Below are 27,283 nucleotides of genomic sequence, written 5' to 3' on the forward strand. Positions count from 1 at the left end.
AACGAAAAACACTGCTGCTGTGTTGATAGTTTCATAACTATTCTAATTGAAAATATGTTCCTGTTTGGTTAATTTTCAAATGAAAATCATATGCTGATGCTGCTATTATGTGAATGGCAAGTTTTAGAACAGCAAGCTAGATTTTAGGTCTGCCCATTTGTTTTTTGGAGACAAATGGGCTTCTGACAGAATATGATTTTCTTTATCATGACACTATTCTCCAGGGAAAATTAAGTCCTACTACTATGATTTTTTTTTACCTGCATGGAAATGCAAATACTTGGTGAAATAAGGAACATCCATTAACCAGCAGCAAAGTGCCAGCATCAAAACTACAGACAAGTAAATTTCTAAATATGACTTTGTAGTCTTTGTCAGTTGTCAATCAGCCTTTTCATATTTTGGGCATGACTTTATTCCATAAAAGAGATTACAGGGTGCATTTTTTTGAGAAGTTCAATTATGGTCTTTCCCTTTTGCTTTTGTTTTCATTACTTCCCATATTCACTAACTTTCTGTGTGCACAGGATGCTTAAAGAATACCTAATTCAATAAAGTGGTGTAGGAGTTCTGAGTATCTAATGACATTATTGACTTTTTGGTTTTAATTCCCTGTAACATTCCTGTAGAAAGGGAACAGATAAATCATACATGTCTAGCAGATGGAGCATCTCTCATTTGCTCAGGGAAGCTGTGGATGCCCCCATCACTGCAAGCTCTCAAGGCCAGGTTGTCAGGATATCGAACACCCTGGTCTAGGAAAAACTGTTTGTGCCCACAGCAGAACTTTTAAACCCTATGTCATCCCAGAATACAAGGAAGAAGGGGAAAGGAAAGTCTAGGAAGAGTAAGGCTATGAGATCCATAGAGGTGAGTCATAGTTGACTTTTTAGGGCTCTAGATTCAGCCCAGCTATATATGCAGCTATGTAAAAAATCTACATTAATATTTAAAATAAGAGAAACCTTCAAAATTCTCATTTAGCTCTGTGTAACAACCTTAAAATTTACCATTTTAAGAAATTACCTATTCCAATAACATAATCCTAAATTACTGATGGCCATGTATCTTTCTACTTACATACACAAAACATTTGAAATAATTACACTGAGATCTCAAAAAAACAGAAGAATGCTTTCCTAGTTCATACTGCCTCCCTGCATAGTGATATTTCACAAAAACTATGCAAAAACTAGATTTGGACAAATCTAGGAATATCTGTGCTCCCCTCAGCTTCTGAGACCCATTGGGGCAACCTGCCAAGCTGACCTGGCTTGCCCAAGTTTAAGCCTGACTTAGATTAAAACCAGAGTGTAAGTAAAGTTCTAAAATAAAATTTGTGGCTTTTGTGCTGACATGAAGCAACTAATTTGCAGTGGCAACAAGTGATTGTGGTTCTTTCCACATCCCATATGTTACACATATAGCATTTTAAAAGCTCAGGTAATGGAAAAGGAGGTCACCCATGTGTTATTTCTACAAGTTCATCATCACAACAGCCAGGTCATGGGAGCATCTGATTAAGCTTTCAGCAAAACTTTGAAGTTTCTAAGCAGGCCATCACCTTCCAGAATGAAACCTCAAATACTCCACAGCTTCTGAGTTGTTTTGAAAGGTTTAAATGGAATTCAGTCTGATTCAGTAGCTCTATATAATCCAAGTGAACAGTCATGGTTTTTCTGTCATACAAATATGGCTGCAAATTGCACATCAATTCTGAAATAAATCTTCCTTTCTAAACTCATCAATAAGTAATTTCTTATAGAAGAGAACAGGAATAAAGATAATGGAATTTTGACAGTATGATAACTTTCTAAGTAGCATTAAATTAATAAGAAAAAGGTAGTTTGATTGTCCTGAAATCCAGCAAATCAGAAAATTAAATGAAACACGAAGGAACAAGTATTTCTACAGAATTTAAAGAGAAAACTATTTAGCAAAATGATCATTATTTGTGATCAAATTTACCTTAGCACCATACTTTACTTAACACTGTCTCTCAGCTAGGAACTGTATTTTTTTTTTCCCTGACAGAGCCTTTGCTAAAGCATTCTATGCCCCATCAAAGCCAGGAGGCAAAACAGGTTGCACTGAAATGCATGCAATTATTTTAAAGGCTTTAATATGGGAAATATCAATCATTAGGCCTTCCTAATTAACCAGAGTGGAGCAACCAAGGTAATAAAACTCAGAAGGAAGCTGCATTTGACATCTTACACCTGTATCCATTAAAATGGTTTTTTGCTCCGCATCCCTGATAATTTTCCATTGCTAGCTGATGCCAGTTTAAGTGCAAAACTTGTAACAGTGAATTACATGTTTGGGGATTTATTAAAAAAAAAGTCTATTTAGAGGCAAATGTCAAAAATATTAATCTTTCAGGATACTGAATATTATGCATTACACTACTGTAAGTAGTGCATAGCAGGTAGTGCATAGTAGTGCACAGTGACACTCCAATTCCAGTTTTTCCAGCCCTGTTCATTTCACTACTAATAAACCTGCTTTTCTATTTTCTGCATTTAATATCATTATCTAGAATATCCTCAGATAGCTCATGCTTTACATGATCTCTTCCCATAACTCTATTTATCCTCATTCTCCTTTTTATGTTTATAACTATAATACATATTTTTTAAGCCTTCATCGAGTTTCCTGAAGAATTGCCTGGAAAAAATATAAGCAAAACATTGCAGAAGTAGAAAATATTAATCTGTTTTAAAAACTGGCACTGGTAACATTTCTGAAATAGTTGTATTAAAAAGCAAAACCAAAGTAGTGTAGCTTATTTGTTTTCCTTGCATTTGCAGGGGTGCTCATGTGTGAATTTTCTGAAGTAAAATGACAAAGTACGCTGTGCTTTTTCAATTAACTTTTCAATGCTAATATTCTTAATTGCAATTGATTAATTAATAAATTATAAAAGCAGGGGATAAATTATAAAAGCAGGGGATATATGTAGCTAAAGTAGTCATCATGTAGTATCATGTGTTGTGATGAGACGTTTTTCTGCAAATCTAAGGAAAAAAAAAACATTCTGGAGAATATCTGTTGAAATGTTCTCCCAAGTGTATACACATTTATGAAAAAACAGCACACAGTGGCAACCACAACATTTTCTCATCATTTTCTCTCCTGAGAGGTAACATCCCAGAGGGATGCAAGTGGGGATTTTCCTTCCTTTCCTGTGATTTACGTTCATGGCTTCAAGAAAAGATTTTTTTCTCGGTGGTCAAATGTTGTTGTCAAAGGAAGGTAAGATCATACCACAGCTAACACCCCCAAAAAAAGTTGCAAAATGAAGGGTAAGGGAAGTTTTAAGTGATGTAAAATTGTGTGCCATAAAAACTTGAATCCCACATTTTCCTATTTTAGGAAGATCAGCACTTTTCATGGTTCTTCAAATCCAAAAGATATAGTAGAAATGTATTATGGAATCCTACAGAGATGATGGGAAAAACTTTTTAAACTGTGTACAAAGTCAAAGGAGAATATTAATAAATAATGGGGTTTTATAACTCCTGAGACACCAAAAGAAAATAATTCCATGTGGAGCAAAAATTTTCAAATAATAGTAGCAGGCCAAGGCAGAGAGCTTCCTTGTGACTGGATGTGCATGCTTCAGCAATGCTCCCCTAAAAATCTTCTTGGTACGAGTCTAAAGTGGTTTTTTAATACAAAAAAAAACCCCAAACAAACAAAAAATCCCCCCCAAAACACGCCCAAAAAACCCCGAAACAAAATCAAACCCCAAAAAACGAAACCAAAACAAAAATACCAAAAAATAAACCAACAAGCAAATAAAAACCCAAAAAAACCTAGACCAAAGCTTGCAACTAAAACATTGAGCATAGCTAGGAATATGTGTCCTAATGAGAAAGGAAAAAAAAAATATCTATAGCATTACTCCATTCCACAAGAAAATATAATTGAAAGCACTGGTAAGAAACTCTCATTTGAACTCAGTTAATAGTTATTTCTGCCAAAGAACAAACATAGAGTCAGATTTTTCTATTTGCCTAAACAACAATAGAAGGACATAAAAATTTTCATGCATTCTGTGACAATAGGGTGTAGAATATCTCAGAGCTTAAATTATTTCAGTCTAGCACTCCAGTCAAATTCTACTTTTAAATAAGTAAAAGTGCAAATGGAGGTAGAAATTCTTCGCTGATGTATTTCAGTCTCTTGTCATTGTTGTTTTATCAAGAAAATATGAGGGGGAAAAAGGAAAAAAATTAATTTTCTAATTCCTTCTTACTTTTTACTGCCTGCAAGCCATATGTCTCTCTGCTGAAGTAATAAAACTACATTTTTATAAATGTAGGATATAGTAAGAGCAAAGGAAAAAAGGTTAGACTAATTTCTTTCAAGTTTCAGAAGGCCTTGAAATTAAATCAAAAGAAGATTCATATTCTGAGGGAACTGGTTTATTTTACTTCATATTGCAGCTCAGCTCTTAGACAATTAAATTATCTGCAAATGGTCCAGGGAATAAAATAAACAGAGGATAGTGTGTCTCAGCTTAATGTTGATTAAATTTGGAAAAAATATTTAAAGAAAAGGAAATAAAATTTTAACTTACCAGCTTGACCAAGTGTATACTCTTGATATCTTGTTCCTATTCTGTTTGTGGCTGTACAATTATACCGTCCAAAATCACTGTCAGATGTGGGAGCAATCTTTAAAATGAATACACTTTGTAAATATTATTTGCTTATTAAACATATTTTTTTAATCAGAAATTCAAATATGTTTTCCTTAACCAATATGCAGATGTGTTCTTACTTCAACGTATAGTCTTCAAAAATAGACCTAAATACACATTTCTCATGTTTTACTCCCCCTTCTCAATTTCAAATTAATAAATCTGATATTGGAAAATAGTGACATTGTTCATTTTTAAATTTCTCCTTTAAACAATAATTTAAAAAACCAAAAACCAAACAAAAAAAACCAACAACAACAACAAAAACCTTCTTTTGTAGGCACCAAGCACCTACAAGGCAGTCACTTTAATTTTCAGTCTTAGCTTGATATTTTAGTTTTATAGCTATTTATGGGGTTTTTTTACTTCCAAAAATGCAAATTATATTTTTGTTGGGTGTAGGTGGAAAACTGAGCATAAGGCATTCAAATAAGATTTTTTTTTCTAACTACTAAGAATATATATATATAGATAGTTTAGTTCATACATAGTTGTTTGTTGTTTTGTTCCTTTTTAAGGAGTGTTACTTATTAAATGGTAGGTTTTAGCCTTAAATACACTCTACACTACTCACAGTGCTGCCAAACTGAGGACTAAATTATGGTCTGCCACCACACTGATTTCCATGTGAAGTCTTACCTCCAGAATCAGCTTTCTTCCTGTACTGTAGGTCTTCAAATGAGTTGTATTTTTTACAGGTAAAACTAATTTTCCTCTTTTCCACTGAACTGAGGCAGATGGATTTGCTAGCACTTCACAGCTTATATTAATGGGATTGCCTTCCCAAGAGTAATACATGGTTTGATTTGACAGGAATGTCGGAGCATCTGGAAAAAGGAAGTAATGCACAAGTTTATTCACTGGTTTAGTAAAACAAGCTGTATACCCATATCCAAACCTTCATGTTCAATGAAGAATTTCAATTGATTCTTGTGTCAGTTTACTACAGAACATGGGAGTTTTAGTATTCAATCATGAGTTTGTTGGGCTTTTATCTTGGTAAGCTTCTCCTCTCCTAAATGGTTTCAGCTGAACTTCTTGGGAAAGAGAATACCTGTCAAATATATTTAACTTTAGGCAATCACAGGCCCTTGAAAGACACTCAGAAACGAGGAAGAGTGTTTCCTCTTGAGGATGACAAATTTTTCAGCCAGACCCTCATACGAAAAAGGGAGGCAAACTATAAACATGCATTGTCTGTTCATGTGCTGATTTTATAGTGTCTTTTGCTATGGAGAAATTACATTCACTCCTCAAATTTTCTTGTGCTACAGCTTCACTCATTTCTGGCTGGAACTTTGTTATACTTCATGAAATATTTTTAAAGAGACATGTTTATTTGTGGAAATAAAACTTTTAAAAATAGCAAAAGAATACCAAAAAATGTTGCAATGTATTCTACCTACTGCAGAAAATATATTGTGTGTACATTATTTAGGACAATCTTTGTATCAGTTCCTTATGAAATTATCAAGCTATAGCCAAGGCAAAAGTTGGTGTGTTTTTCTTACAAACCTGACTGATTCATAAGAAATGGCTGCATTTAACATATACCAAACACTGAGTCTGACACAGAGGAAATTGTTGGTTTCCAAAGTAACTGAGATCTTCAGACCACGGTGCCACGAAGTGACAAGACTTATCTCTTCTACTCACTATTTCTCTGGAGAGAAGGAAGTTTAGTGATCTCTATAAAATGAGAGAGCCTTTCTCCTCTTCTTCTTATGTCTTGGGTGAATAGTGGGTTTTTTCTATAAATATTAATTTGTGTTATTTCCTAATTTCATCATTACTATCTTTTAACAGTATTAAAAAAAAAATCTTTATTTACAGAAACTTCTTTAATGGTTTAATTCCAAAAGGGAATTATCAGTTACAGCTGTTGCAACGGTATCTCTGTTTAATATCTAAGATACATATACATATATATATATATATATATGTGTATATATGTATGTATATATATATGTTTTGATAAGTAGCTCTTAAATGTTTTTATATATATCTCTGGAAAATCTATTCTAGGCCTCTCACATATAGCTTAGTTTTAGGCACAAAAGTTCCTAATAGGTGTATCAGAGACCAGAACTGATCATCTTTAGTATGAAGTAAAATTTAGCTTCAGGAAGGGTTAAAAACAACTGGGTTTTTTCCTTCTTATTTTTTTTTTTTTTCCCTGAAGTGCACATTTTCAACTTCTTCCTGTTTGCCTCTGTCAAAAAGCATAACTTTTTGATGACATATGCTGCTGCTGCATCTAGGCATACAGACTGAGCAAAAAGAATTGTTATCAATAGAGGTTTTAAAGCACAGATCAAAGTTGCTACATTGCTCAAGGCCAGCAGCATTTCCTTTAATAACTGTTCAGCCCTTATTTTTGTAGAAAAACAAGCATTTTCATCTAAATAAGTAAAGCTTGCCTGGCTATGAATTTATTTTCGAGACACAGGAGTTCATCTTTCTGCTCCAAGAGTTTTAATAAGTAATTCCAGCGATCCTGTTTTTCACAGACCTTTAAACACCCCATATTTCAGCAGCTAAACAGTTTAATGCAAAGAACAGACTATCAAAGAGTCTTCAGAGTGTGACATCTTACACTACTGGAGAATATGAAGAAAAAAGCAAACTGCATAAGCATGTTTTATGGTTAGCTATGGTCAAGAATCTCAGAATACCAAGGCTCAGAGCCTTGGCTTTTCCTCTGGAAATGAAGTTCATGGTGGGAATCACTGGTAGGAAAACTGTACAAGCTCATTTCTCCATGTTCAATAGATGGGTCAATAGCATGTTCCACAAACAGATTGGAAATCTCATTAGAGTCTTCATGAGGTTGTTTCACAAATTTCATGTGAGCACTGTCTTCCAATGTGCAATTTCTCACAATAAGTTCACTCCATTTTTGAACACTGGTGTGAATGTTGAAGATTAAAAGCTGCTCTTAATCTGAGAAATCCTCCTTCCTAGACAACATTATGTGGCTTGATGCTCAATACATGTGGCAAACTCAGATCCTATTTTAAGACTGTAAGTGAAAAAGTAGTGTACATTTCTATACTGCAGATAAAAGCATTTAAGAGAATAGGGACTTCCAATTCCACCTTTTCTCTCTTCTAAAGGTAGATTTTGGATGCCCATTATATAAATTTTTGTATATTTTAAAAGTATAGGTGAGTTATGGACTGCCATTTTTACAAAACTACAGGTATTAACAGTCTACACAATAAACCACAAATAGGACTAAAAGTCTGTCAAATAACGATATATCCCGAAATAAACAACTCACAATTGTAAAGCATTCCCCTCAAAAAAGAGCTTTGTAATTTCCCTCTCAAAAACCTGCATAAAAATGCTTTGCAGCCATTTCCCCAGCAGTCAAGAGCTCCAATATACAAAAAGAAGAGGAGTGCACAAATGACTTGAAACGGAGAGATTATCTTATAACAGATGATTTTTGATTTCCCAGTCAGAAACAGATTAGGATGCCTGGAGTGATGTTTTACAAAGAGAATATAATTGTGAAAATAATTTTCTTTTTACTGTACAACTAAAAGATAATTTACATTTCTTATGAAACTAAAAGATTGAACTGGAAGGGAATAATTTGTTTATAAAGAGAACTTCTGTTTTCTTTTATGGTCTTCATCACTAACTGCTGTTTAGTATGCTTTAATGGTTACAGAATTAGTATTTATCAAACATAAACACACATTATGTTTAATATAAAAGAATCACGAAAAACAACAAACTTTAAAGCCAAGTCTTTGAAAACATAAGTCCTACTATATTATATGTCTACAAAACCTGATCCCACCAGTTTTAAAATATAATTAACAAACAAATGATATTAAAAACCAGAATATTTATCAAAAAGTTCTATCAATTAAAAATGAAGTAAAACCAAATAGAAATGAGAAGGTGGTTCTATGAAGAGATCCCTAAATGCAATGTATTTATTGTTTTAAAAAAAAAAAATTTCAATGGAAATCAGTTAGAAAATTAGAACCATTAAAAATAATAATGCTTTTTTCTTAGCTTCTAGGTAACTGAGAATTAATTTACACCTGACAAAATTCAATGAAGGGTGCAAATGAACGGTTCCTTTTAAGCTTTTTTACATCAAGTTAAAAGTTAAGATGACATACTAGAGTTCTGAACAGAGAAGTAGAAGTAGGAGCTTGAATACACTCTATTAAAATAAATCCACCCTGATGGTATTTCTTATATCTGACCTTTGAGCATTTTATTGAAAACAAAACAAGTCAAATCTCCCAAAGCTGCAAAAAAATTACAAAATTTAGCATTTACATTATTTAATAGATGCATACAATATCATAGAATAGCTCAGGTTGGAAAGGACCTTAAAGATCACCCAGTTCCAATCCCCCCTGCCATGGGCAGGGACACCTCCCACTATCCCAAGTTGCTCAGAGCCCCATCCAGCCTGGCTTTGAAGACTTCCAGGGATGGGGCATCCACAGCTTCTGTAGGCAACCTGTTCTAGGGTCTCATCACCCTCACAACTAAAAAGAGTTCTCCCTAAAATCTAATTTCCGATAACTCTCTTTCTGTTTAAAACCATTGTCCTTATGCTACCACTACAGATGAAAACTCTCTCTTTTGCACACAGAAATGCTGCAAATGTCTCCTTGGAGCCTTCTCTTCTCCAGGCTTATCAACATCATCCCTCCCAGGCTGTCTCCACAGCTGAGCTGCTCCAGCACTCTGACCACCTTCATGGCCCTCACCTGGACCTGCTCCAGCAAGTCCATGTCCTTCCTGCACTTGGCCTCCCAGAGCTGGATGCAGCACTGCAGGTGGGGGTCTCACAAAAGGTGGGTAGAGGGGTGGAATCCCTTCTCTTGACCTGCTGGCCACGGGGCTCTGGATGCAGCCAGGATGTGATAAAGTCCATAAGGTTTTAGGGCTCAACTGTGAAAGATCCAATATTATTTTGGAGAGATTAGGCAATGCAAATGAAAAAGGTGCCTTGAAGGAACAAAGACTATATCACAAAGATATAAAACTAAACCAAGCCATTCTATGGGCATAGGATTCTGTAAGAAATTATCAATTTAGAATGACATTTTAGAGTAGTTAATGTTATGGTACCATTATCAGCTAAACTCAAGCTGATCATTTTGCCAAGCAAGAGAGAAACCGCCAGGTTGGCACTTCAATAAGAATGAGTTCTGGATAACCTGTGTAAGAAGATTATTTAAGAGAAGCAAATTCTGACCTGAAAGCTGTCTCCAGCACTTAGATATCCTTGTTAGTTGCAATGTCCAGGAACAGTGATTCAAGAACAGACTAATACATCACCTGCCTTGTCCAGAAAGTAATTAAATTAAGGATGACAAAGATCCAGCTCTGGTGTATGTTTGGTGTCATACACAAAATTAGAGACAGCAAATTACCTGATTCAGTACATGTGTCCAGACAACTATAATGGAAAACTGGTGGGCAGAATCAGATTTGCACTGAATTTAAGAAAATAGGTTTTCAAAATGTGGCTATTTGTTCCCCTGGAACATGTAATAAAAATTTGTGACAGATTGTCAGGTCTAAGACTCTGAGACATTTCCTACAGTATATTATTGGAAGCCTTGCTGTAAAATGATTAATGTTGGCATAAGTTTCCCATCATCAAGGACTTTAATAAACCACATCCTCTGGCAAATCCAGTACTGTCCTTGCCATCGATTCTGTAAAAGTGCCTCAATTTTTTGTAACTCTGCCACAATTTAGTTAACAGCCATCTATCTTTTGTACTTTCTCCCTCATACCTTTTTCAATAGTTAATATTTTAAAATTAATAGCTCTTCCTTGGATACAAAGTAGAAGGACCTCCACAGACAAGTACAATAACTGTCACATATTCATTTGCAAGAAGAAATAATATTAGAAAGACTTCCAAAATGTGGTTAGGTGACTATATTTTAATCTATAATCATTCTTAAAAGGAAGACAAGAATTGGAAAACTTCAGCTACTTACTGCTACAATCATGTGGCTGTAAGGAAAAATCTCTAAGACCCACATAAGAAGTTTCCAAACAGAAAAGCTGATGAAACTCATCACATATTGATTTTTAATTGCCATGATTATTAGCTATAACCTGAGAGTTTCTTGTTTTTTTTCCTGGAATCCAGCCCATGATTTCAAAAGTTTTGAGAGGTACATGTTTCTTTCAAAGCAAGTGCAGAAAACACCACACTTATTGTAAGATTTCCTTTCCCCAGCCCCATTCTCTTGGTTCCTCTCAAAATTCATTAAAATATGACATTGATATTCAATAGTGTGGTGCACTATTGACTGATTCTGCCTTTATGAAGAGTAAGAGCCCCCTCCTACTGACAAGCAGTACTAGTTCCTGGAAACCTTAACTTGGGTATTTTATATATTATATTTTTAATATTCAAACACCATACCAATTGCTCCATTTCCATAAGACACTTTTTGCTACATGCAAAGCATGTTGATACTTGCACATAAAATAGTGTTGGGCAATGAATGCATGTATGGCTCAGGTGCTTGGTGCTGCCAGAGTTGCAAAAATTCAATGTACCTATTTTTTGTTTAATTTAACTTGACATTAAAGAATTGTATTTGTTTTTGCCTTAAAAAAAAACAACCCAAAACCACAAAAGGCAAACTAAAGCCCAAGAAATTTTAATTTCATAGAAATGTCTGCTTTGAACTGATTCTTCTCTCTAAAATTACCTAAACTTGTTTAAATTAGGAGGAGAAATTCTATAGAAAACATAGCAAAAATAAACATAGTAAAATAAGCAAAATAAGCTTCTAGTGAGTCTAAAATAAACTGTTTGCATTTGTCTATTAATCATTTTGTATGCTTGTGAATCACCAACACTGGCCGTCAGATCTAAGACAGGAAAATTCCCCCTACAGATCCAGCACACTAGCAGCAATTTTCATTTTAGTAATAAAATTATCAGGTACTGCCCATTGTTAACACATTGTTCTCAAATGATGCCAATTTGTACCAAATTTTCAATTGTTACATGTATTCCAGGACAGAACTACTGGAATAATTTAGTATGGCCTGACTTCTCCATCAAATATTAGATTAAGTTGTTGTCCTATAGGCAGAAGTGAAAAACTGCAATGTTTTTCTCAACCCAGGATCCTAACCCCATCCTTCTTCCTGTCCTATGTATTACATTTCCAGAAGAAAATCCAGTCTTTACCTTCCATATTTTTCTACTTGTCACCTTTACCTCCACAGTATGCCTCCTTATTGATATCATCCCTCCATTCCCTAATGTCTGTGTCTCTCATACATTCCCAAATCATAATAGCTGCTGTATGGAGCAAGCACTCTTAGCCTTTTCAACTCTTAATTTTTACATGCTGTGATGTCTAGAAAACAACCAATAAAACCTCTAAAAATTTGTTTTGTTCAAGTTTAAAATATCAGTGCCACACTTATCACATAATTATTTTCTTCATTATACTCAGATGCCATGACTCCCCTTTGATGGATCTGTCTTGGAGGTATAAGAAGGCCACAATGCCTTTTTTTCATTCACAGATTATTACTGTGTAATATGAACTACATTTTATATAGTATGAAAATACTTGTGAGACCACTTAAAATTTATAATATTCATTATCAATGTAAATATTTAAATTTCACAATGTAGAACCACGCTCTAGGAGGCATCAGAAAATTCTTCCTCGTTTTTTTTCTTTTTTCCTACCTTTACATTCACAATTGCATATGGGAAAGTTAATGACAGTAAGAAGAGATGTTGAGGCATATATATCCATTAATAACTAAATTATTAGAAACAAAAAAAACCCCTAAATTATTTTATTCTTTCAAAATTTTCTTCTTCAATTAAGAAAAAAGTAGCTAAAATGTTATTAAAAATCTACTTTAAATGATAGCAAAATAATTGCAAGATTAACCAAAACATAGAGTAGAGAGCTCTGCTTGGTAAAAATTATGTTAAATTTCTAATACAAATATCATGTTTAAAAAGTGATTAACATATATTTAAGCAAATTTTTTTTAGGATGAAATTTCTGTTTCAAAGTATTTTTACAGCCTCTTGGGCTGAATAATAGGTAGATTTATTATATAGATGAATAATTTTTCCATTTTACCACACTGTTGTATCATCAGAAAAAGACAATGGATGGATTCAACTCTACTTCACTCTGGGAAGTTTGGTGAAGTGGTTTTGGAAAGTGACTGTATGTGATAAACCTCCTCTTTTGCACAGAATTCCAACTTTCTTATCCCCTTGAAGTCACAGCAGTGGCATGGTAAACTTCTGTCTGTGCAAGTGCACAAGTACAAAGAAGAAAAATGGTAAATCTTACAACTGACATTCATAATATGTCAAAATTATCACATTTATTTCATGATGTTAAAGGTTGACCTTTTCCATCTTTGCTTTCTCATTTTAACCTATAAATTTGAGAGGAAGAAATGTAACTAAAGCCAATAGTATTTTATTAGAAAAGATGGATATTTTTCTCTATACTATTTCAATATTTTGTTTATCTTGATTGCTTTTCCTGTAATTTGTTTCCTTCCCAGGCTATATGTTTGTATTTATTAGTGTTGTTTTCTGGCTGTGATGACAGGATTGAGCTGGGTCCTCATGGCTGATGGATGAAGGGAAGGTGTAAAAAAGGCAAAGTCAAGTTTTTTCAGTGGTGTCCAGCACACAGGAAAGAGGCAATGCCAGTCTGTGAGTAGTGATGGGACGTTGCTGCACAATTTCTTTTAACGGAAACCAAAAGCAAATTATGAACTGTTTTAATTTATTTATGATTTATGATAGAAGTAGGCAGCTGGAACCTTTTGTGACATTTATCACAACATCGAGGTTTACCCAGAGGATTGTGGATGATGCATCCATCTGAGAAACCTGGTCTAGTGAAAATTGCCCCAGCCCACGGCACAGGGGTTGGTACTGGATGAACTTTAAGATTGCTCCAAAACAAACTCTTCTATGATTCTGTGATAAAATTTGCGACATCTTGTACTGAGTAATAGCATTTTCACCAATTGAAAACCTTTCTTCCTTGAAGGTAAATATAATTTGTAGCTCAGTCTGTTGAAGCCACTTTTAAGTAACGTTGTATATATTTTTTTGCGAAGATATAAAGTTAAATTGCATGAATCCAAACATCCCACTCAACTGCAGTACAAAACAGCTAACACACAAAGCAGAACAATAATCAGTTAATGAAACCAGTTTGATACTGCAACAGTAAGGAGGTTGGTTTCAAATTGTGGCAGGGGAAAAAGCCCAAAACCAAACACAAAGGAAAAGACTGTTATTGATAAGCACTACAATAGTATAACAAATACTGCACAGTTTTCATTGCAAGTAAAGACTATACTGGACATATTGCATGATTATTTTTGTCTTTACCAACCAAAGTTGGTACTTAAGTAATACAGAATATTACTATAAAAATCATGTTTGGACGAAGAACAATATTAAGAAAACACTCATATTCCTGGAATACAATAAAAATTATTTAAATGCATTTTTTCAGAAGTTGCTTTTTAAGAAATCCTTTTTATCAACTACTCACATGGCTGATCTCATAAAAAAAATGTACCACATTACTCAATGTAATATATTTGTCATAGATGATTCTATCTCAAAACATTACTCTTTGAGCACTGTGAGGAAACAGGCATTTTTGGACCATTCAGCATATCTAATGGCTGCAGTATTAGTACTGAAATGGAGAGGTTTAACTAAAATAGTGATGAGAAAACTGGTAATTCCAGCTAAAAAGGCCTCTTAATCAGGATGCTTCCTGGATAGTGTATGGGAAAACAGAATTTTCCAAAGGATTTAGCTCAATGCCTTTCTCTGATAAAAGGAGTACTGTCCAAAGGAATTTGCACCTGGTGATACAGAGCAGTCAGAAACAGTAGCATCTTACATAATGTGTGCACCTGGGAGGACAAAATTGAGGGCTGTGAAAATTTCCAAAAGGTTAATGACAGGGAAAACTGTAAGGGAACATAGAAAGTCTTTCAAAGATCAGAAGTGTTGTTCATTACTCCTTGTTTAAAGCTTTTCCAACTTAGTAATGATGTAGGGGCTCCCTAACTAATAATAACACTTGGTGAAAGATGATCCAGCACACTGAATGTGTAAAAATTAGGATTTTTCTTCCGTGCTAATTATGCAGTGAAAAATTTGTGAAATCTAAGATCTAAACTGTTCTCTCATCACAATTTTTCTTTTAGCCAGATCTGTATTATGCTTTTAAAGACAAAAAAATACCCCATGAAATGTAAACATTTGTATAGCAAAGCTAACTTTGAGAGACACCTGATATTATAAGCAAAATCAAGTTATAATTCATTAGGGTTTATATATTTAAATTCCTCAGGCTGTCTTGAAAATTTCAAGCATATGGCCTGCTTTATCTTTTGCATGTATTTCTCTAATATTTTTAATTTTAAAAAAAGTTACTTTCTCTATTATAAATATGTAGATAATAACTATAGACACATCTTAATGCCCAATACATATAATATATTACAGCATCCATTTAATATATTCCACTTTTCAATTGATTACTTATTATTACTCCCATCCAATACACACTGGGCTTCACACTTAAACCAAATTTTTTCAGTTGATGAAACGCATTAATAGATAATATTTGAAAATGGTATTTTATTTTGATGTAATTTTGATTTACTTTTCATACTTTATATAAGGACAATGAAACATAACTAAATACAAAGACGACTTGGTAGGAAGAAATATTTTAAAATAACCCCTGGTTGCCTGCAATTCATGTCTTCACAACATTTCCTTCAGATAAAAGTCAGGGTTAACTGTTCCCAGTTGGTATCAAACCTGATAATCTCTTTCTGTTCTAGAGAACTGCTCTTATCACCAGGAGCAACCCCAACAGAGAACAAGGATAAAGCATGGAAATTCTGGGCAATCCTACAGCCAGTTTAATCTCTGAGAGGGGTCAGTAAGTGAAAGGATGAGACAGTGACACCAGAGCACTCAGTGCCTTCATTTGGCCTGTTTGACTGAGGTGGCATTTAAGGATTGGATGGAAGCAGTTTCCTCTCCTGACTACACAAACTGTCAAATACAATCAAATATAAAGAAAAAATGCTGTAGTTTTGTTACTAACTTACAGAAAGGCACAGATGCATTGTTTACTTCCATCTAGAGGAAAACATCAAGAATTAAGTTTTGCTTATCTATTTATTTTTTAATTTTAAAATAGATATTGGGGGTTTATATGAGAATTTTATTAAAGATAATTCAAATTTCTGTTAACATGGTTTAACTGAAAGACTGAGCCATACCTGAATAAATTCTTCTCAAAACCTGTTTGGAAGAGAACAAAATGAAACTAATGGAAGAGAAAAATCAAACTGTTTTGAAGGGCTTAATGCAATTTTTAAAATGAAAATTTGGGGGAAAAAAAATTTAAAAGCCCTGATAGTACTGTTTGTAGCTGCAGTTACTATGCTGAAGAAATTCTACTTGGAAAATATTAAAAGGAAAATCAAAACTATTCAATACTGACTTCATGGAATTGCCCCATTTTTAATAGTTTGATACAAAAGTACAAATAAGTTGTTTAGTTTTTGAACCTGAATCTTTTGCTAAAATTCCCAAGCCTGCAACTTATGAAGACCCACAACTGGAATGACAGATAAGCATGACAACTGCTTCATAGAGGAAGATACTGGGGAAGGACTGTCAGAGCTGAGGACACCCCAGCATTGGGTGGAAATGGGGGCAAGGGTGATGAAAGACCCTTCAGAAGGGCTGCTCTGCTCCAGAAGTTTATGGTAGAGGCCAGAATGGTGAGAGATTAGGCTGCAAAGAGGCACTTCCTCCTGGGGACATTATTTTTAAGAACAGGAGAATTCCTTACCATTAAACAAGTGCTTTTTTCCCTGGCAAGACAAATAAGTTATATTTGAAACTCATATACCAGTTCAAAGTTATTTGCAAAGGAAAGTAAAAAATTTCTCTGATTCAATAATGAGAATATGAGACAGACCTATATTATATCACCCCAGAAACACTTGCTTTGCATCATAGAACTACTTGACTTAAAGGAGTTGAGGAAAATTGTGTTTCTGTTAGTCAAACAATGCCTGTGCTGGAAAAAAAAATATATTTGGGTTAAAGCTCACTGTCAGTTGAGTATTTAAAACTTAAAATTCCAGTTTGAGAAATATCATGATAAAAATCTTATGTCATTTGTTAAAAGCAACCATTCCAATGTGGGATTTCTCTAATGGAAGAATAATATTTCTGTGTTCTTTATAAACTGTGTTTCCTCAGAAGTTTTTGGAACTGCAGAAAATTTTATGCTGTATCAAAAACTGTCTACCAAGGCATAAATTCAGACTTTAAGTTATTCCATTTTCTCATATCCTATATTTGATTGTTCCCACACATATTCAAAATTCATTCTGCCATACCAGAAAAAGACTGCTACTTTTAAATTCTTTCCACATCATCTGAAACTTTCACCCTGAAAGGTGTCTTTGGTTATAATAATGTACTGTATCCATGCAGAGGTTTTATTATGCCCTCTGGTATGAATTCTGTATTGCTAATAAAACCTTAAATTTCAATTGTCCATGTTTCATAACATGTGGTGCAACATATCTCTCTCCTCTGAATTCAAAGTATATTAATATTTAATGCTAAAGCATAGAGGCAACACAACCATAATCAAACCATGTATTTCATATCATTATGTGGAGAGTTGGCAGAATTTTAAAGAAACTTCACTTTATGTGCATTTTTATCTATTTTTTCCCCTTTATATACATATAAAAAGTTATCATTGCATGCATTAAAGAAAACAAATATAGCAAATTAGAATTTATTTCTTTGGTTTTCTGGCTTGGCAAATCTCTCCAATCCTAACACCTAAAAATTCTTTTGATCATTCCTCATTTTTCTTTCAGATTTATATTCTATGCCACAATGCAATGCTTCCCTGCCAAAAAAGAGCACACAACTCTATAGTGAAAGCACTTTCAGAACTCCTCAGGAAATATCTTCGTGGTCTGCAATCATTACTTTTATTTCTGTGCCACAGAATCCCATTCCAGCTTTTATCTTCCCACTGGAAAGAATTTTTCTGTTTGAAGACTCAGTTCAAACAGGCTCATGCATACTCTACTGGAAAGGCAAAATAATTGCATCTAGAAATTTCTAGATAAATGAAGCAACAATGAAATAAAGAAGAAAGAAGGATTTTTTTTTTATGTTTTCATTTTTGAAGACCTTTGCTCATGAATTTGAAGAAAAAATTGAAGAAGCAATTACCCAATGAATTTTTTTATATTTCAGATTTATATCCTCTGATTGGCTTCTCAAGCATGAGACTCTTCTAAGCAAAAATAATCTCCTTTTCTCCTGCATAAAATGCAAGAGCTTGGAGAAAAGACAATCTCTAAAAGAGACTGTTACAACATGATAACTCCAGGAAGGGTTATAATAGTGGCTAGACACCTCTTAGGGATTAGTAAATCAGAGGACTCAGAAACAAAAAAGAATCTTTGTTGAAACTTAGAAGGTTAAGCTTAAGACTTAGCTGCTGCTCAAATCTGTCCTTATTTTATCCCGCTGAATGCTTTTCATTCCCAGCACTCTCAGCTTGCCCGGAGATTTGAAGTTATTAAGCTTAGCCTTAAGTTACACTGGAATATGATTTCAGAAGAAATCCTGTCCTGCAGAAGTCACCAACACACCAGCAAGAGTCTCGTTGACTTCAGAAAAGACAGAATTCTTCCACAGAGGAATGAGCTACAGGACATGCTTTCTTCATTTATGCAAGTTTAATCATGAATTACCACCAAAAAAAATGACCTTCCATTAAGAATGTACTTTTTTTTTTTTTTCCTTTTAAAACAGATTTAAAAGAGAAAACAAAATATTAGAACTTACATTCAATATCAAGGTACATGCTCTTTTGGTGCCCACCAATTCTACTTGCCGCTTCACAGTCATATCTCCCTGAATCTGACAACTTCACATCTTTAATATGCAGTGACGACTTCCCATGCTGCCCTTTGACTTCTATACGGCCATCTGGGCTCTGTTTACATTGATTCAGGAAAAAAGAAGGTTTTATATGTTTATATATGTATATAAATGTAGAATTTATATATTAAACACTACTGATCAGAATGACTGAAAGCATCTCTTCACCTGTGGTGAAGTTCTTACTGACAGCTAAGCAACTTGTAAATTGTCCAAATAAATTAAAAAAAATATAGAAAAACATGTTCTCTTTCTAGGCAGTATAATAAAAGAAATAAGTACATGCTTAAAGGAACATTGTCAAGGGAAACCACAAAACTTATCAAATTATAACAGCAACAGTGAACTACATACTCAGAACTTCTTTATGATCTCACTCATGATCATATGATGCTGTTAGGAAAAATGCATAGATGCAACACTACATCTTAGATTACACACAGCATTATCTCTGGTCCTCACAACTGCAGCTGTGAAACTGAACAGAACTAATGCCTCAGACAATGAGCAAAACCCAGAATCTCAAAACTGTTAAAAAAATTTGAACCATAAATGCAATTTAGAATTTCTGGATTTCAGTTCCTTTTCATTACATGGAAAAGGCATGAAAAAATGAACACTGCCTTTCAATTTTCTAGAACATAAATTTATAAAAAAATACTCATCCATAATGACTCTTCTTGCCCCTCCCCATCCCTCCCCACATTTTTTTTTTAATTTAATGGGTATACAAATATTAGGTAAAACTAAACAAAACAAAGAAAAAATCCTCTTCTTGATGCTTCAAACTTCATGAAATATTATGCCTGAGAAAAAGAAGTTATTTTCTTCTGCTCTTTACTTAAAGCATCATACAACATTTTGGGCTGGAAAGGACCTTAAAGCTCATCTCATTCCATCCCCCCTTCCACTTCACCTTCCACTAGATCAGTTTGCCCAGAGCCCCATCCAACCAGATCTTAAACATTTCCAGTGATGGAACAGCCTCAGCTTCTCTGGGCAACCTTTGGGAAATTTGTTGTACTTTGCAATCTCTCACTATTTTGTTTAAGGGAAAAAAGCTCCAAACATGATTTAAAACACTGATGTTAACCTACCTTCATTATTGTGTGGTGGAAAAGGGATGAAAACCCAGTAATTATTTCAGTGCATGACGTTACACTTGAAGCAGATTTTTGTGTTCAATTCTATAGTTTACTGCATGTTACACTCAATACTTACCAAGTGGCAGGTGATGTTTAAGTGGTTGAGCTTTTAACTCATTACAACTGTTCTTTGACTTAATAAAGGAAATATGTCACAATTTAGACCTTAAAATATTTGATGTAAAGCAGTCAAATGAAGCATGCTGTTTCTCATGATTACTAAAGAAAGAAAAGTATCCCAATCCTACGAAAGAATCCCAGCAGACTGAATTCTGTTTCCTGTGAAAATGACTCATCATAGGTATATAAATTAACGTTCTTGAATTCTAACCCAGGAGCCAAAATAAACCTCTTTGAACTGGGTTTAATTTGCTAGAAATTAGCAACTTAGACCACTTAGCTATCAACTTTAATACTGAAAATTCCTTTTCCACAATATGCTCAAAAAAGGGAAATAAAAGTTATCATGTTGCTAGTAAACATGTTACAGTAGTGAACATCACGGCTTTTGGAAGGAATTCATTGGCAAATTAAAGTGCAATTTCTTTTAAAAAAATGTTTTCTAATTTCTGAGACAGTGCTATATAAATAAGCTTTTATATAAGTGTAAAACATATATAAATGCCTATTGATATAGCATTATATCTATTGTTTATATATGTAAAGCAGGTACATTCTGTGAGATAGTTAATACCAGTTATAAGTATTTTCTTCTTTATTTAAATATTAAGCATGTAATACCATGGTCAAACTACATTATTCCTACCTAAAATGTACATATACTTCAGAAATCTAATTTCTGATTTTTCCTTGATGAAAAATATTTCCTTGAGAACTTACATTTAAAATGGTGAAACAACCTGTGACAATGAATCATGGATAAAATAGTAAATACTTTATTAGTGATTCATTATTTCAATACTAATCCCAAATTCTTTAGTTTGCTAATGCATATTTCACTATAGGTAATTCCATATATCCCTAAGCACATATATGAGTACTACATATGTAATGCAAGAAAATAGTAATGAAAATAAGCACAGAGATACTTAAATTAAATAGGTTTCACAGTAATTTCTCAATCTCCTTTTAGTTTATTTAATTATTTACTAATAGTGATTGAAAAAAATTTTGACTTTACTCAGTATAATTTTCCTATGTTCTCACATTCTCTTATTTCAAATGTAGATGATGAAATATATCCTAGATTTATAGGTAGGACAAAACCCAAGCTATAAATACTAATAACTACTCTCAATAATAGCTAATAAATACTCTGAATAACAGGAGATTTTCATATATCATTTATTCTTATGCAATCAAATATATGGTAAGAAACATTGTAAGAGAGATTTACTAGGTTCAAAGCCCATAAAACAAATAAAACAATGGAAAGCAAGAAAATTTCTCTAGAATCATAATAAAAATATGCATTAACTAAAGATAATTTCTACTTTTTTTTAGGTTCATGTGTTAAAATTGCATACTAAATCAAGCAAAATTTCTAAAATGTGTTCTGCTTCATTGATTATAATGAATATTATAATGTGGCTTTTTAACAAACAGTTTAAAAAGTCCTGTTCCCTGAGTCTATTTTGCAGATGGATTGGTGTACAAATCCATCATTTATTTCTTTTACAAAGATACTGCAATACCTGATTAAAAACATACTTATAGGTTGGCATTGCTGAAGAAAGCAACGCCTGAAAGAAAACAAGAGTGTAAACACAGACCAAGAAAATTCCATTACAAACAAAGAAACAACTAATTAAAGAAATAAATAAATGAAAGGAAATGTTTTGATACAGGTGTCTCTATCTGTGAAAGGATTCACAGAATATGAGGGAGATTACCACATGCAAATCAAAATGCTAGTTAGTATGGTGAAGTTTCACAAGGACTTCAAAAACACTGGTGGGGCTCTATCATATTTCTTTCTGGTATAAATCAGACAAGAGAGATCTGGGTAAATGATTCAAGGACATGTTTAAAGGATGACACAAAAAAAGCACATAACAGTGCAGTTGGGTATGAAAAAGTGCAACGAAGAAACTGGGACAAAAATCAAATATTCAGTGTTACCTGGAGCAAAAACTGAAGATACACTATTTATATTTTCTTGTTATTGTAAAGGACATCATTAAAACCAGGATAAACTGACAAAGCAGAGCTTTGTAACCATTGGTAACACCTTTCTGGGTTAATTTCTCTCCTGCACTAATTACGGAGAACACACATTAGCACTATGGAACCATAACACAAAAAAATGAAGAGAAAGAGACACAGGTATGGGAGCACTACACCTGCCCAGTAATCCTTAGGAGAAATCCCTACCAGGAAGAAAGCTTTGGAGCTGCCAGTGGGCCAAAACCAAAATACAGATATAATCTCTATAAATTAACAATGTCAGTAGCTGAAGCCTGCCTGAAATAATGATGGATATCCCACTAAATTGGGACTTTTTTGTTTTGTTTTGTTTTTTCAAATGTTACAGCATGAGAGATGTAGAATCTGTATTTTATTTTATTGCTTAATAATGATAAAGAGCATAAAAGTGACAGAACAAACTCCTAGACAATCAGAATAGTCTCTGTGGGCCATCACTCATGATTTGTGCTCATTCACTGAATTACTCAGTATTTCCTCCCACCATGGAGAATGAACAAACCCTGAGGTCTCAAAAACTTGAAATTAAGACAGTACCATACAGATTCACATATTCTTTGGAAACAAAAATTATGTTAACAGACCTTTACTCTCTTAGACATTGGAAAAATGATGAAGTCTTCAGAAGTTACATTTTCAATTTGCATTTTAGAATTCATAATAAAATCTAAGAAATAAATATTTTTCATGGTTAATGTTCATTGGAGAATTTTATAAAAATCATAAATAAAAAGGGGGGGTTTGAGGTTTTGGTGGTGGGGTTTCTTCTTCTCCCATATCTTAATCACCAGCATAAAACTAAGATGCAAACAAAAAATCTTCAGCAGAGACTTTTAACTTAGGTTTTACTTAGGTAAAGTCACTTTGGGATTTTATCCCCATGAAAAGCACATTCCCTAAATAAGGAAGCAAGAAAGCCCTTTACTTTTGAATACTGATAGCAATCTAATTCTCTGCCATCGTTAAAGGAAACTCTTCTGTACAGGTCTGCAAGTAAAACTACCCAAAATACCACCACATAAAAAATATCTTCTTGGGAAAAAAAAAGGTGAAGATTTTCTGCACTTGTAATATTTTTACTTATAATATGTAGTTAAACACAAATTACTCTAATGCTAATTTAAAAATGAGAAGTGTTGCATAGTTTGAAATTAATGTTGCAGGTTCTGTAAAAGTACATATATATTCATGGTTTTGATAAAATTCATGTCATACTATACATGTTATTCTACTCCTTGACTTCTTCTGTCATGCTCATGCTTCTTTCATGTCTTGCATAATTTGTAGTTCCACATGTAAACATTCCCAAAGGCCTGACCAGCTGATGCTGACCTGGCTGGTCTATGCTCTGCCTCAACAAGAAGAACCAGAGCTCCCAAGGCAGTAGCAGAACAATGATAACTCTGAATTTCAAGGATTCCACTTGCAGAGTGGATGGCAATGTGATGAGACAACAACATCCACATGGAGACAAGGATAGCTTCTGGAACAGAACAAATTATTCAGGAACCATGGAGTTTTGAATCTGCAAAATTCCACTGCCATTTCAGTAAAATCAGTTTATTTTTTCAGGAGGAGAGAGTTCGCTGGTCACAGTGCTCAGAAATTTTGTTGTTTGAAGTGAAGTTGTAGGGCTGCCAAAACTTGCATTTTGAGTTGGCTGAAAACAAGAATGGAAGGTAAGAACACTTGCAGAAATCGGTGACTCATTTGTAGCTGGGTTTTAGTAATATGCTTGAATGGTGAGAGCAGCTGGCTTCCCTCCTTGAGTTTACCACTTGGCTGTCAAAGTACTCCTTCAACCCCCGAAGTCCAAGTGCAAGACTGCAAGCAAAACAATCCCTTCCTTTAAAATCTAGACAAGTTGAAATATCTTTATTTGGTTTTATTTAAATGTTTAAAGCTTATTCACGAGCAAAGTGCCATCACTGTTCATAGTTAAAATGCTACAGGTCAGTTTTGCCTGTCAAATTTACCAATTTCTGACTCCTTGTGTATTTTAGTACTATTTTGGAGGTGTGCTGTATATATTAACCACAAAAAAGATGAAGAGATAGTGTCTTAGAATTGAGACTGTGCTTTTCTTTTGCAAAACATGGAGCAATGTACTAAAATACAGTGACTGTAAGAACATGTAACTTGAGTAAAATCTGCAGGTGTTTTAAATTTCCAGCAAAGGATCTGTTTCAGATGTACACGGTTGAAAATGGAAAAAATCATTGTTCTTCCTTCTTTGGATCAAATTGTTAAAATTTTCCAACGGATTGTTTTGTCTTGGCTATGTTTCCAGTACACATTACTGAATTTTCGAGGATAAAACAAATATTGATGAACAGAATTATCTTTGGAATTTCACAAATAACAATTTTTTAGGAATTTTGCTGATTTCAGGTTGTTTTCGCATCCACATGAGAGGCAACTTGAGATCATATACTTCAGGCTGATGCTTCTTATAGGTGAGATTTAAGCAGATCTTAATTGCCCATGAAAATGTTTTCTGAAGCAGCATGAAAGATAAGAGCTTCTGCAACCTGACACGCTGATACTAGATGATGATAAAATTCCAGAAGTCTATTAAAAGTACGTGACCAGCAATTCCTAGTCTGAAAATCTACCTTGGATGATGAGAGAAAGGGCTGTTAGTCACAACAGCCATCATCGTGTAGAAGCTGATGGAAGCTCCCTTCTGGGTTATGGATGGTATATTCACAATATTCCCCATTCTCTTCAGGTAAATGTATTCTATCCATGCACCTGTTGGAGACAGCAGAAAATTCCAGAGTATTGCTATGTGCATATGCCTTAATGTCCAGTGAATCAGAATAATGCTACAGCAGTGTCTTGGACTTCAGTGATTTTTATAGGAGACCTTGTGATATTTTAAAACTTCAGCTTGTTAATTATACATGTCAGCATGCTGCAAATTCCTGAATTTCTAGGAATATGCTTTTCCACAAAGAAGAAATTATTGAAGCACCTATTGGTTGTAGATCTATAGTGTAGCACCAGGGAAGTCACAAGAAAACCTAATGTTGAAGAAAAAATACTGTTGTTTTGATTTTCTGTTCAGCTGCAGACACACCAGTTACTTTTATAGATTTCAGATTGTAAATGGCAGTAGGTTCTATGCAGGTTGTTAGCTGCATGTACAGTCTCAGGAAAAAAATGTGTTCTTGAATGCTTCGTACAACTTTCTGAAATTATTAACTGATATTTCATTGATTCATGCTGGCATTTCTTTCAAAGTTTAGTCATTATGCAAAGAGATGACACATGAAATCCTGAAACCAAACTCATACTAAGACATGAAATGGAAAACTGAACTTCTTTCCTTCATTGGTTTTTACTCAACAATGAATATGTAAGAAAAATATTTAAGAGAGAAAAATGATGAGCATCCATTCAAGATTACTTCTGCTAAAGATGCAAATCCTAGACGTAAATCACAAACCTTAATGATGCAGATCACAAGAAAGAAATGGTTGATGATTTTTAATGGCAAAAATATTAGCATCATATCAAATAAACTTGTACAGTAGAACAAGCTTTAGTGTTGCCCATGATAAATGACAACAGTAACCACAAATGAGTGTTTATATATATAACAGAAATACTACAACTCCAATAATTGCATAAGCACTTTGTAATTAGAAATCCTGTTTCACTCATAAATACAGTATTTCATGGCTTCATTCCTAAGAATTTTGCTGATCTGAATCTAATCCAACACTGCTATGACGCCATTAAAACAGGTGACTCAAAGGGATTCAGGCCAGCAAGATTCTCAGGAAGAAGACCTTTAAGTACAATGTTCTTATTCAATACAGACCTCACAGAAAACAGCCACTAAAAATAACGATTTTACTATACAATTCTATCTTAGTTTAGACAATCAAATATTACTGTAACTTAGGACTGAAGGTGGTTGTTCTGTAATTTTAGTGACCAGCAAGTGAAAGCATGGGGAAAATTTAAAAAGGAAAGAAAAAAAAAAAAAATCTGTGGGCTGGGCACACATGAAGACAAATCATGTCAACTTACTGCATTACAAAATGGAGAAAAACAACTTGAAGCTGACCCAAGGCAGGGTGATGAATTGTCAATCCTTTTCTACTTTCTTTTTTTCTTTTTTTTTCCTCTTTAAAGAAAAACAAGCACTGCCAGCTGTCAGCCTGCCTCTTTTGTCTGGGTGATTAAAACAAGGAAAGGAAAACTAGGAAAATTTTGTATTACAATTTTTGCTATACTGTTATTTTCCCCCCTGTATTACTTAGATAATTAGAATTAAAATGTTCAAGTCATTATAACTGAACAAAGAATAATTGCTTGGTTTATTTTGTTTAAACTGACATTACTTGGACTGATAACAAATTCTTAGATATATACAGGCTGTATACCCCTCCTGCCCATGAAAATTTGCTGTAATATATGACAACCTTTAAAATTACTACTACGGCTACAAGAATTTCAAACAGAGCTTAATTCATGTGTATAAACATTCATTTCATTTTCACAGAATTCTTATTCAAACTTTAACACAGTCTAGCTTTAGTTGCAGGGATAACTGATGTAGTGAGGGTATGTAGAAAAAGAAAGGAGAAAAAAATAAGGTAAACCAAAACCAAATAATTATTTGAGTTTCTGGGTTGTTCAGTAGCAGCTTGAGATCCCTCCCAGTTTACCATAAAGTTGATGTATATTTTACTAAAATGATTTTGGCTAGAGAGCAGGTAAGAAGTCTGTCTGGAAAGTGGGCTGTGACAGAGACCTGCAGGGGCATATGTTGGCAACAAGGCTCCCTTAGGAGAAGGAAAGTCATGGAAGGCCAGAAAGAGGCACAGCCTGAGTCACAAGGTGAAGGGAATTGTCAGCAGGACAGATCCTAACCTCACAGATCACAAAGTCTTTGCTCACAAACGCTGGTAATTCTGGAGAGCTTTTTTCAGCTGAAGAAACAAAAGGAAATTACTGCAGTAGCAAGCAAATGGAGAATGTGATGTAACCTGGACATAACTGAAAGGGCATATGTTTTCAAATAATTTTATTTAATTGATGTCCTGAATACAGTTCTCAGTTTCTCTATTTACATGTCTATATTCATAAATATGGATATAAATAAAAGCTTATGCTGGATATGTCAGTTAAATTAGAGATTTACTATTACAGAAAAATGTGCTACTAGAGTTTGAAATAAGTTGGGAAGCAGAGATTGCA

General features: G+C 33.9%; 1 protein-coding gene across 2 annotated transcripts in view; it reads right to left on the reverse strand.

The window, feature by feature from the left end:
- Window positions 1–27,283, reverse strand: part of NCAM2 (neural cell adhesion molecule 2) — a gene marked incomplete at both ends in the record, with an annotated part of 264,672 nt that overhangs the window by 68,015 nt on the left and 169,374 nt on the right. For both annotated transcript variants that reach the window (XM_084226908.1, XM_084226909.1), the window contains 3 exons: window positions 4,586–4,682; window positions 5,348–5,535; window positions 18,663–18,813. In XM_084226908.1, coding sequence (XP_084083034.1) covers window positions 4,586–4,682; window positions 5,348–5,535; window positions 18,663–18,813 — 436 coding nt within the window. The remainder of the gene's footprint in view (window positions 1–4,585; window positions 4,683–5,347; window positions 5,536–18,662; window positions 18,814–27,283) is intronic.

The sequence above is a fragment of the Fringilla coelebs genome (genome assembly GCF_963513975.1).
Source record: "Fringilla coelebs genome assembly, chromosome: 2".
NCBI lineage: Eukaryota > Metazoa > Chordata > Aves > Passeriformes > Fringillidae > Fringilla > Fringilla coelebs.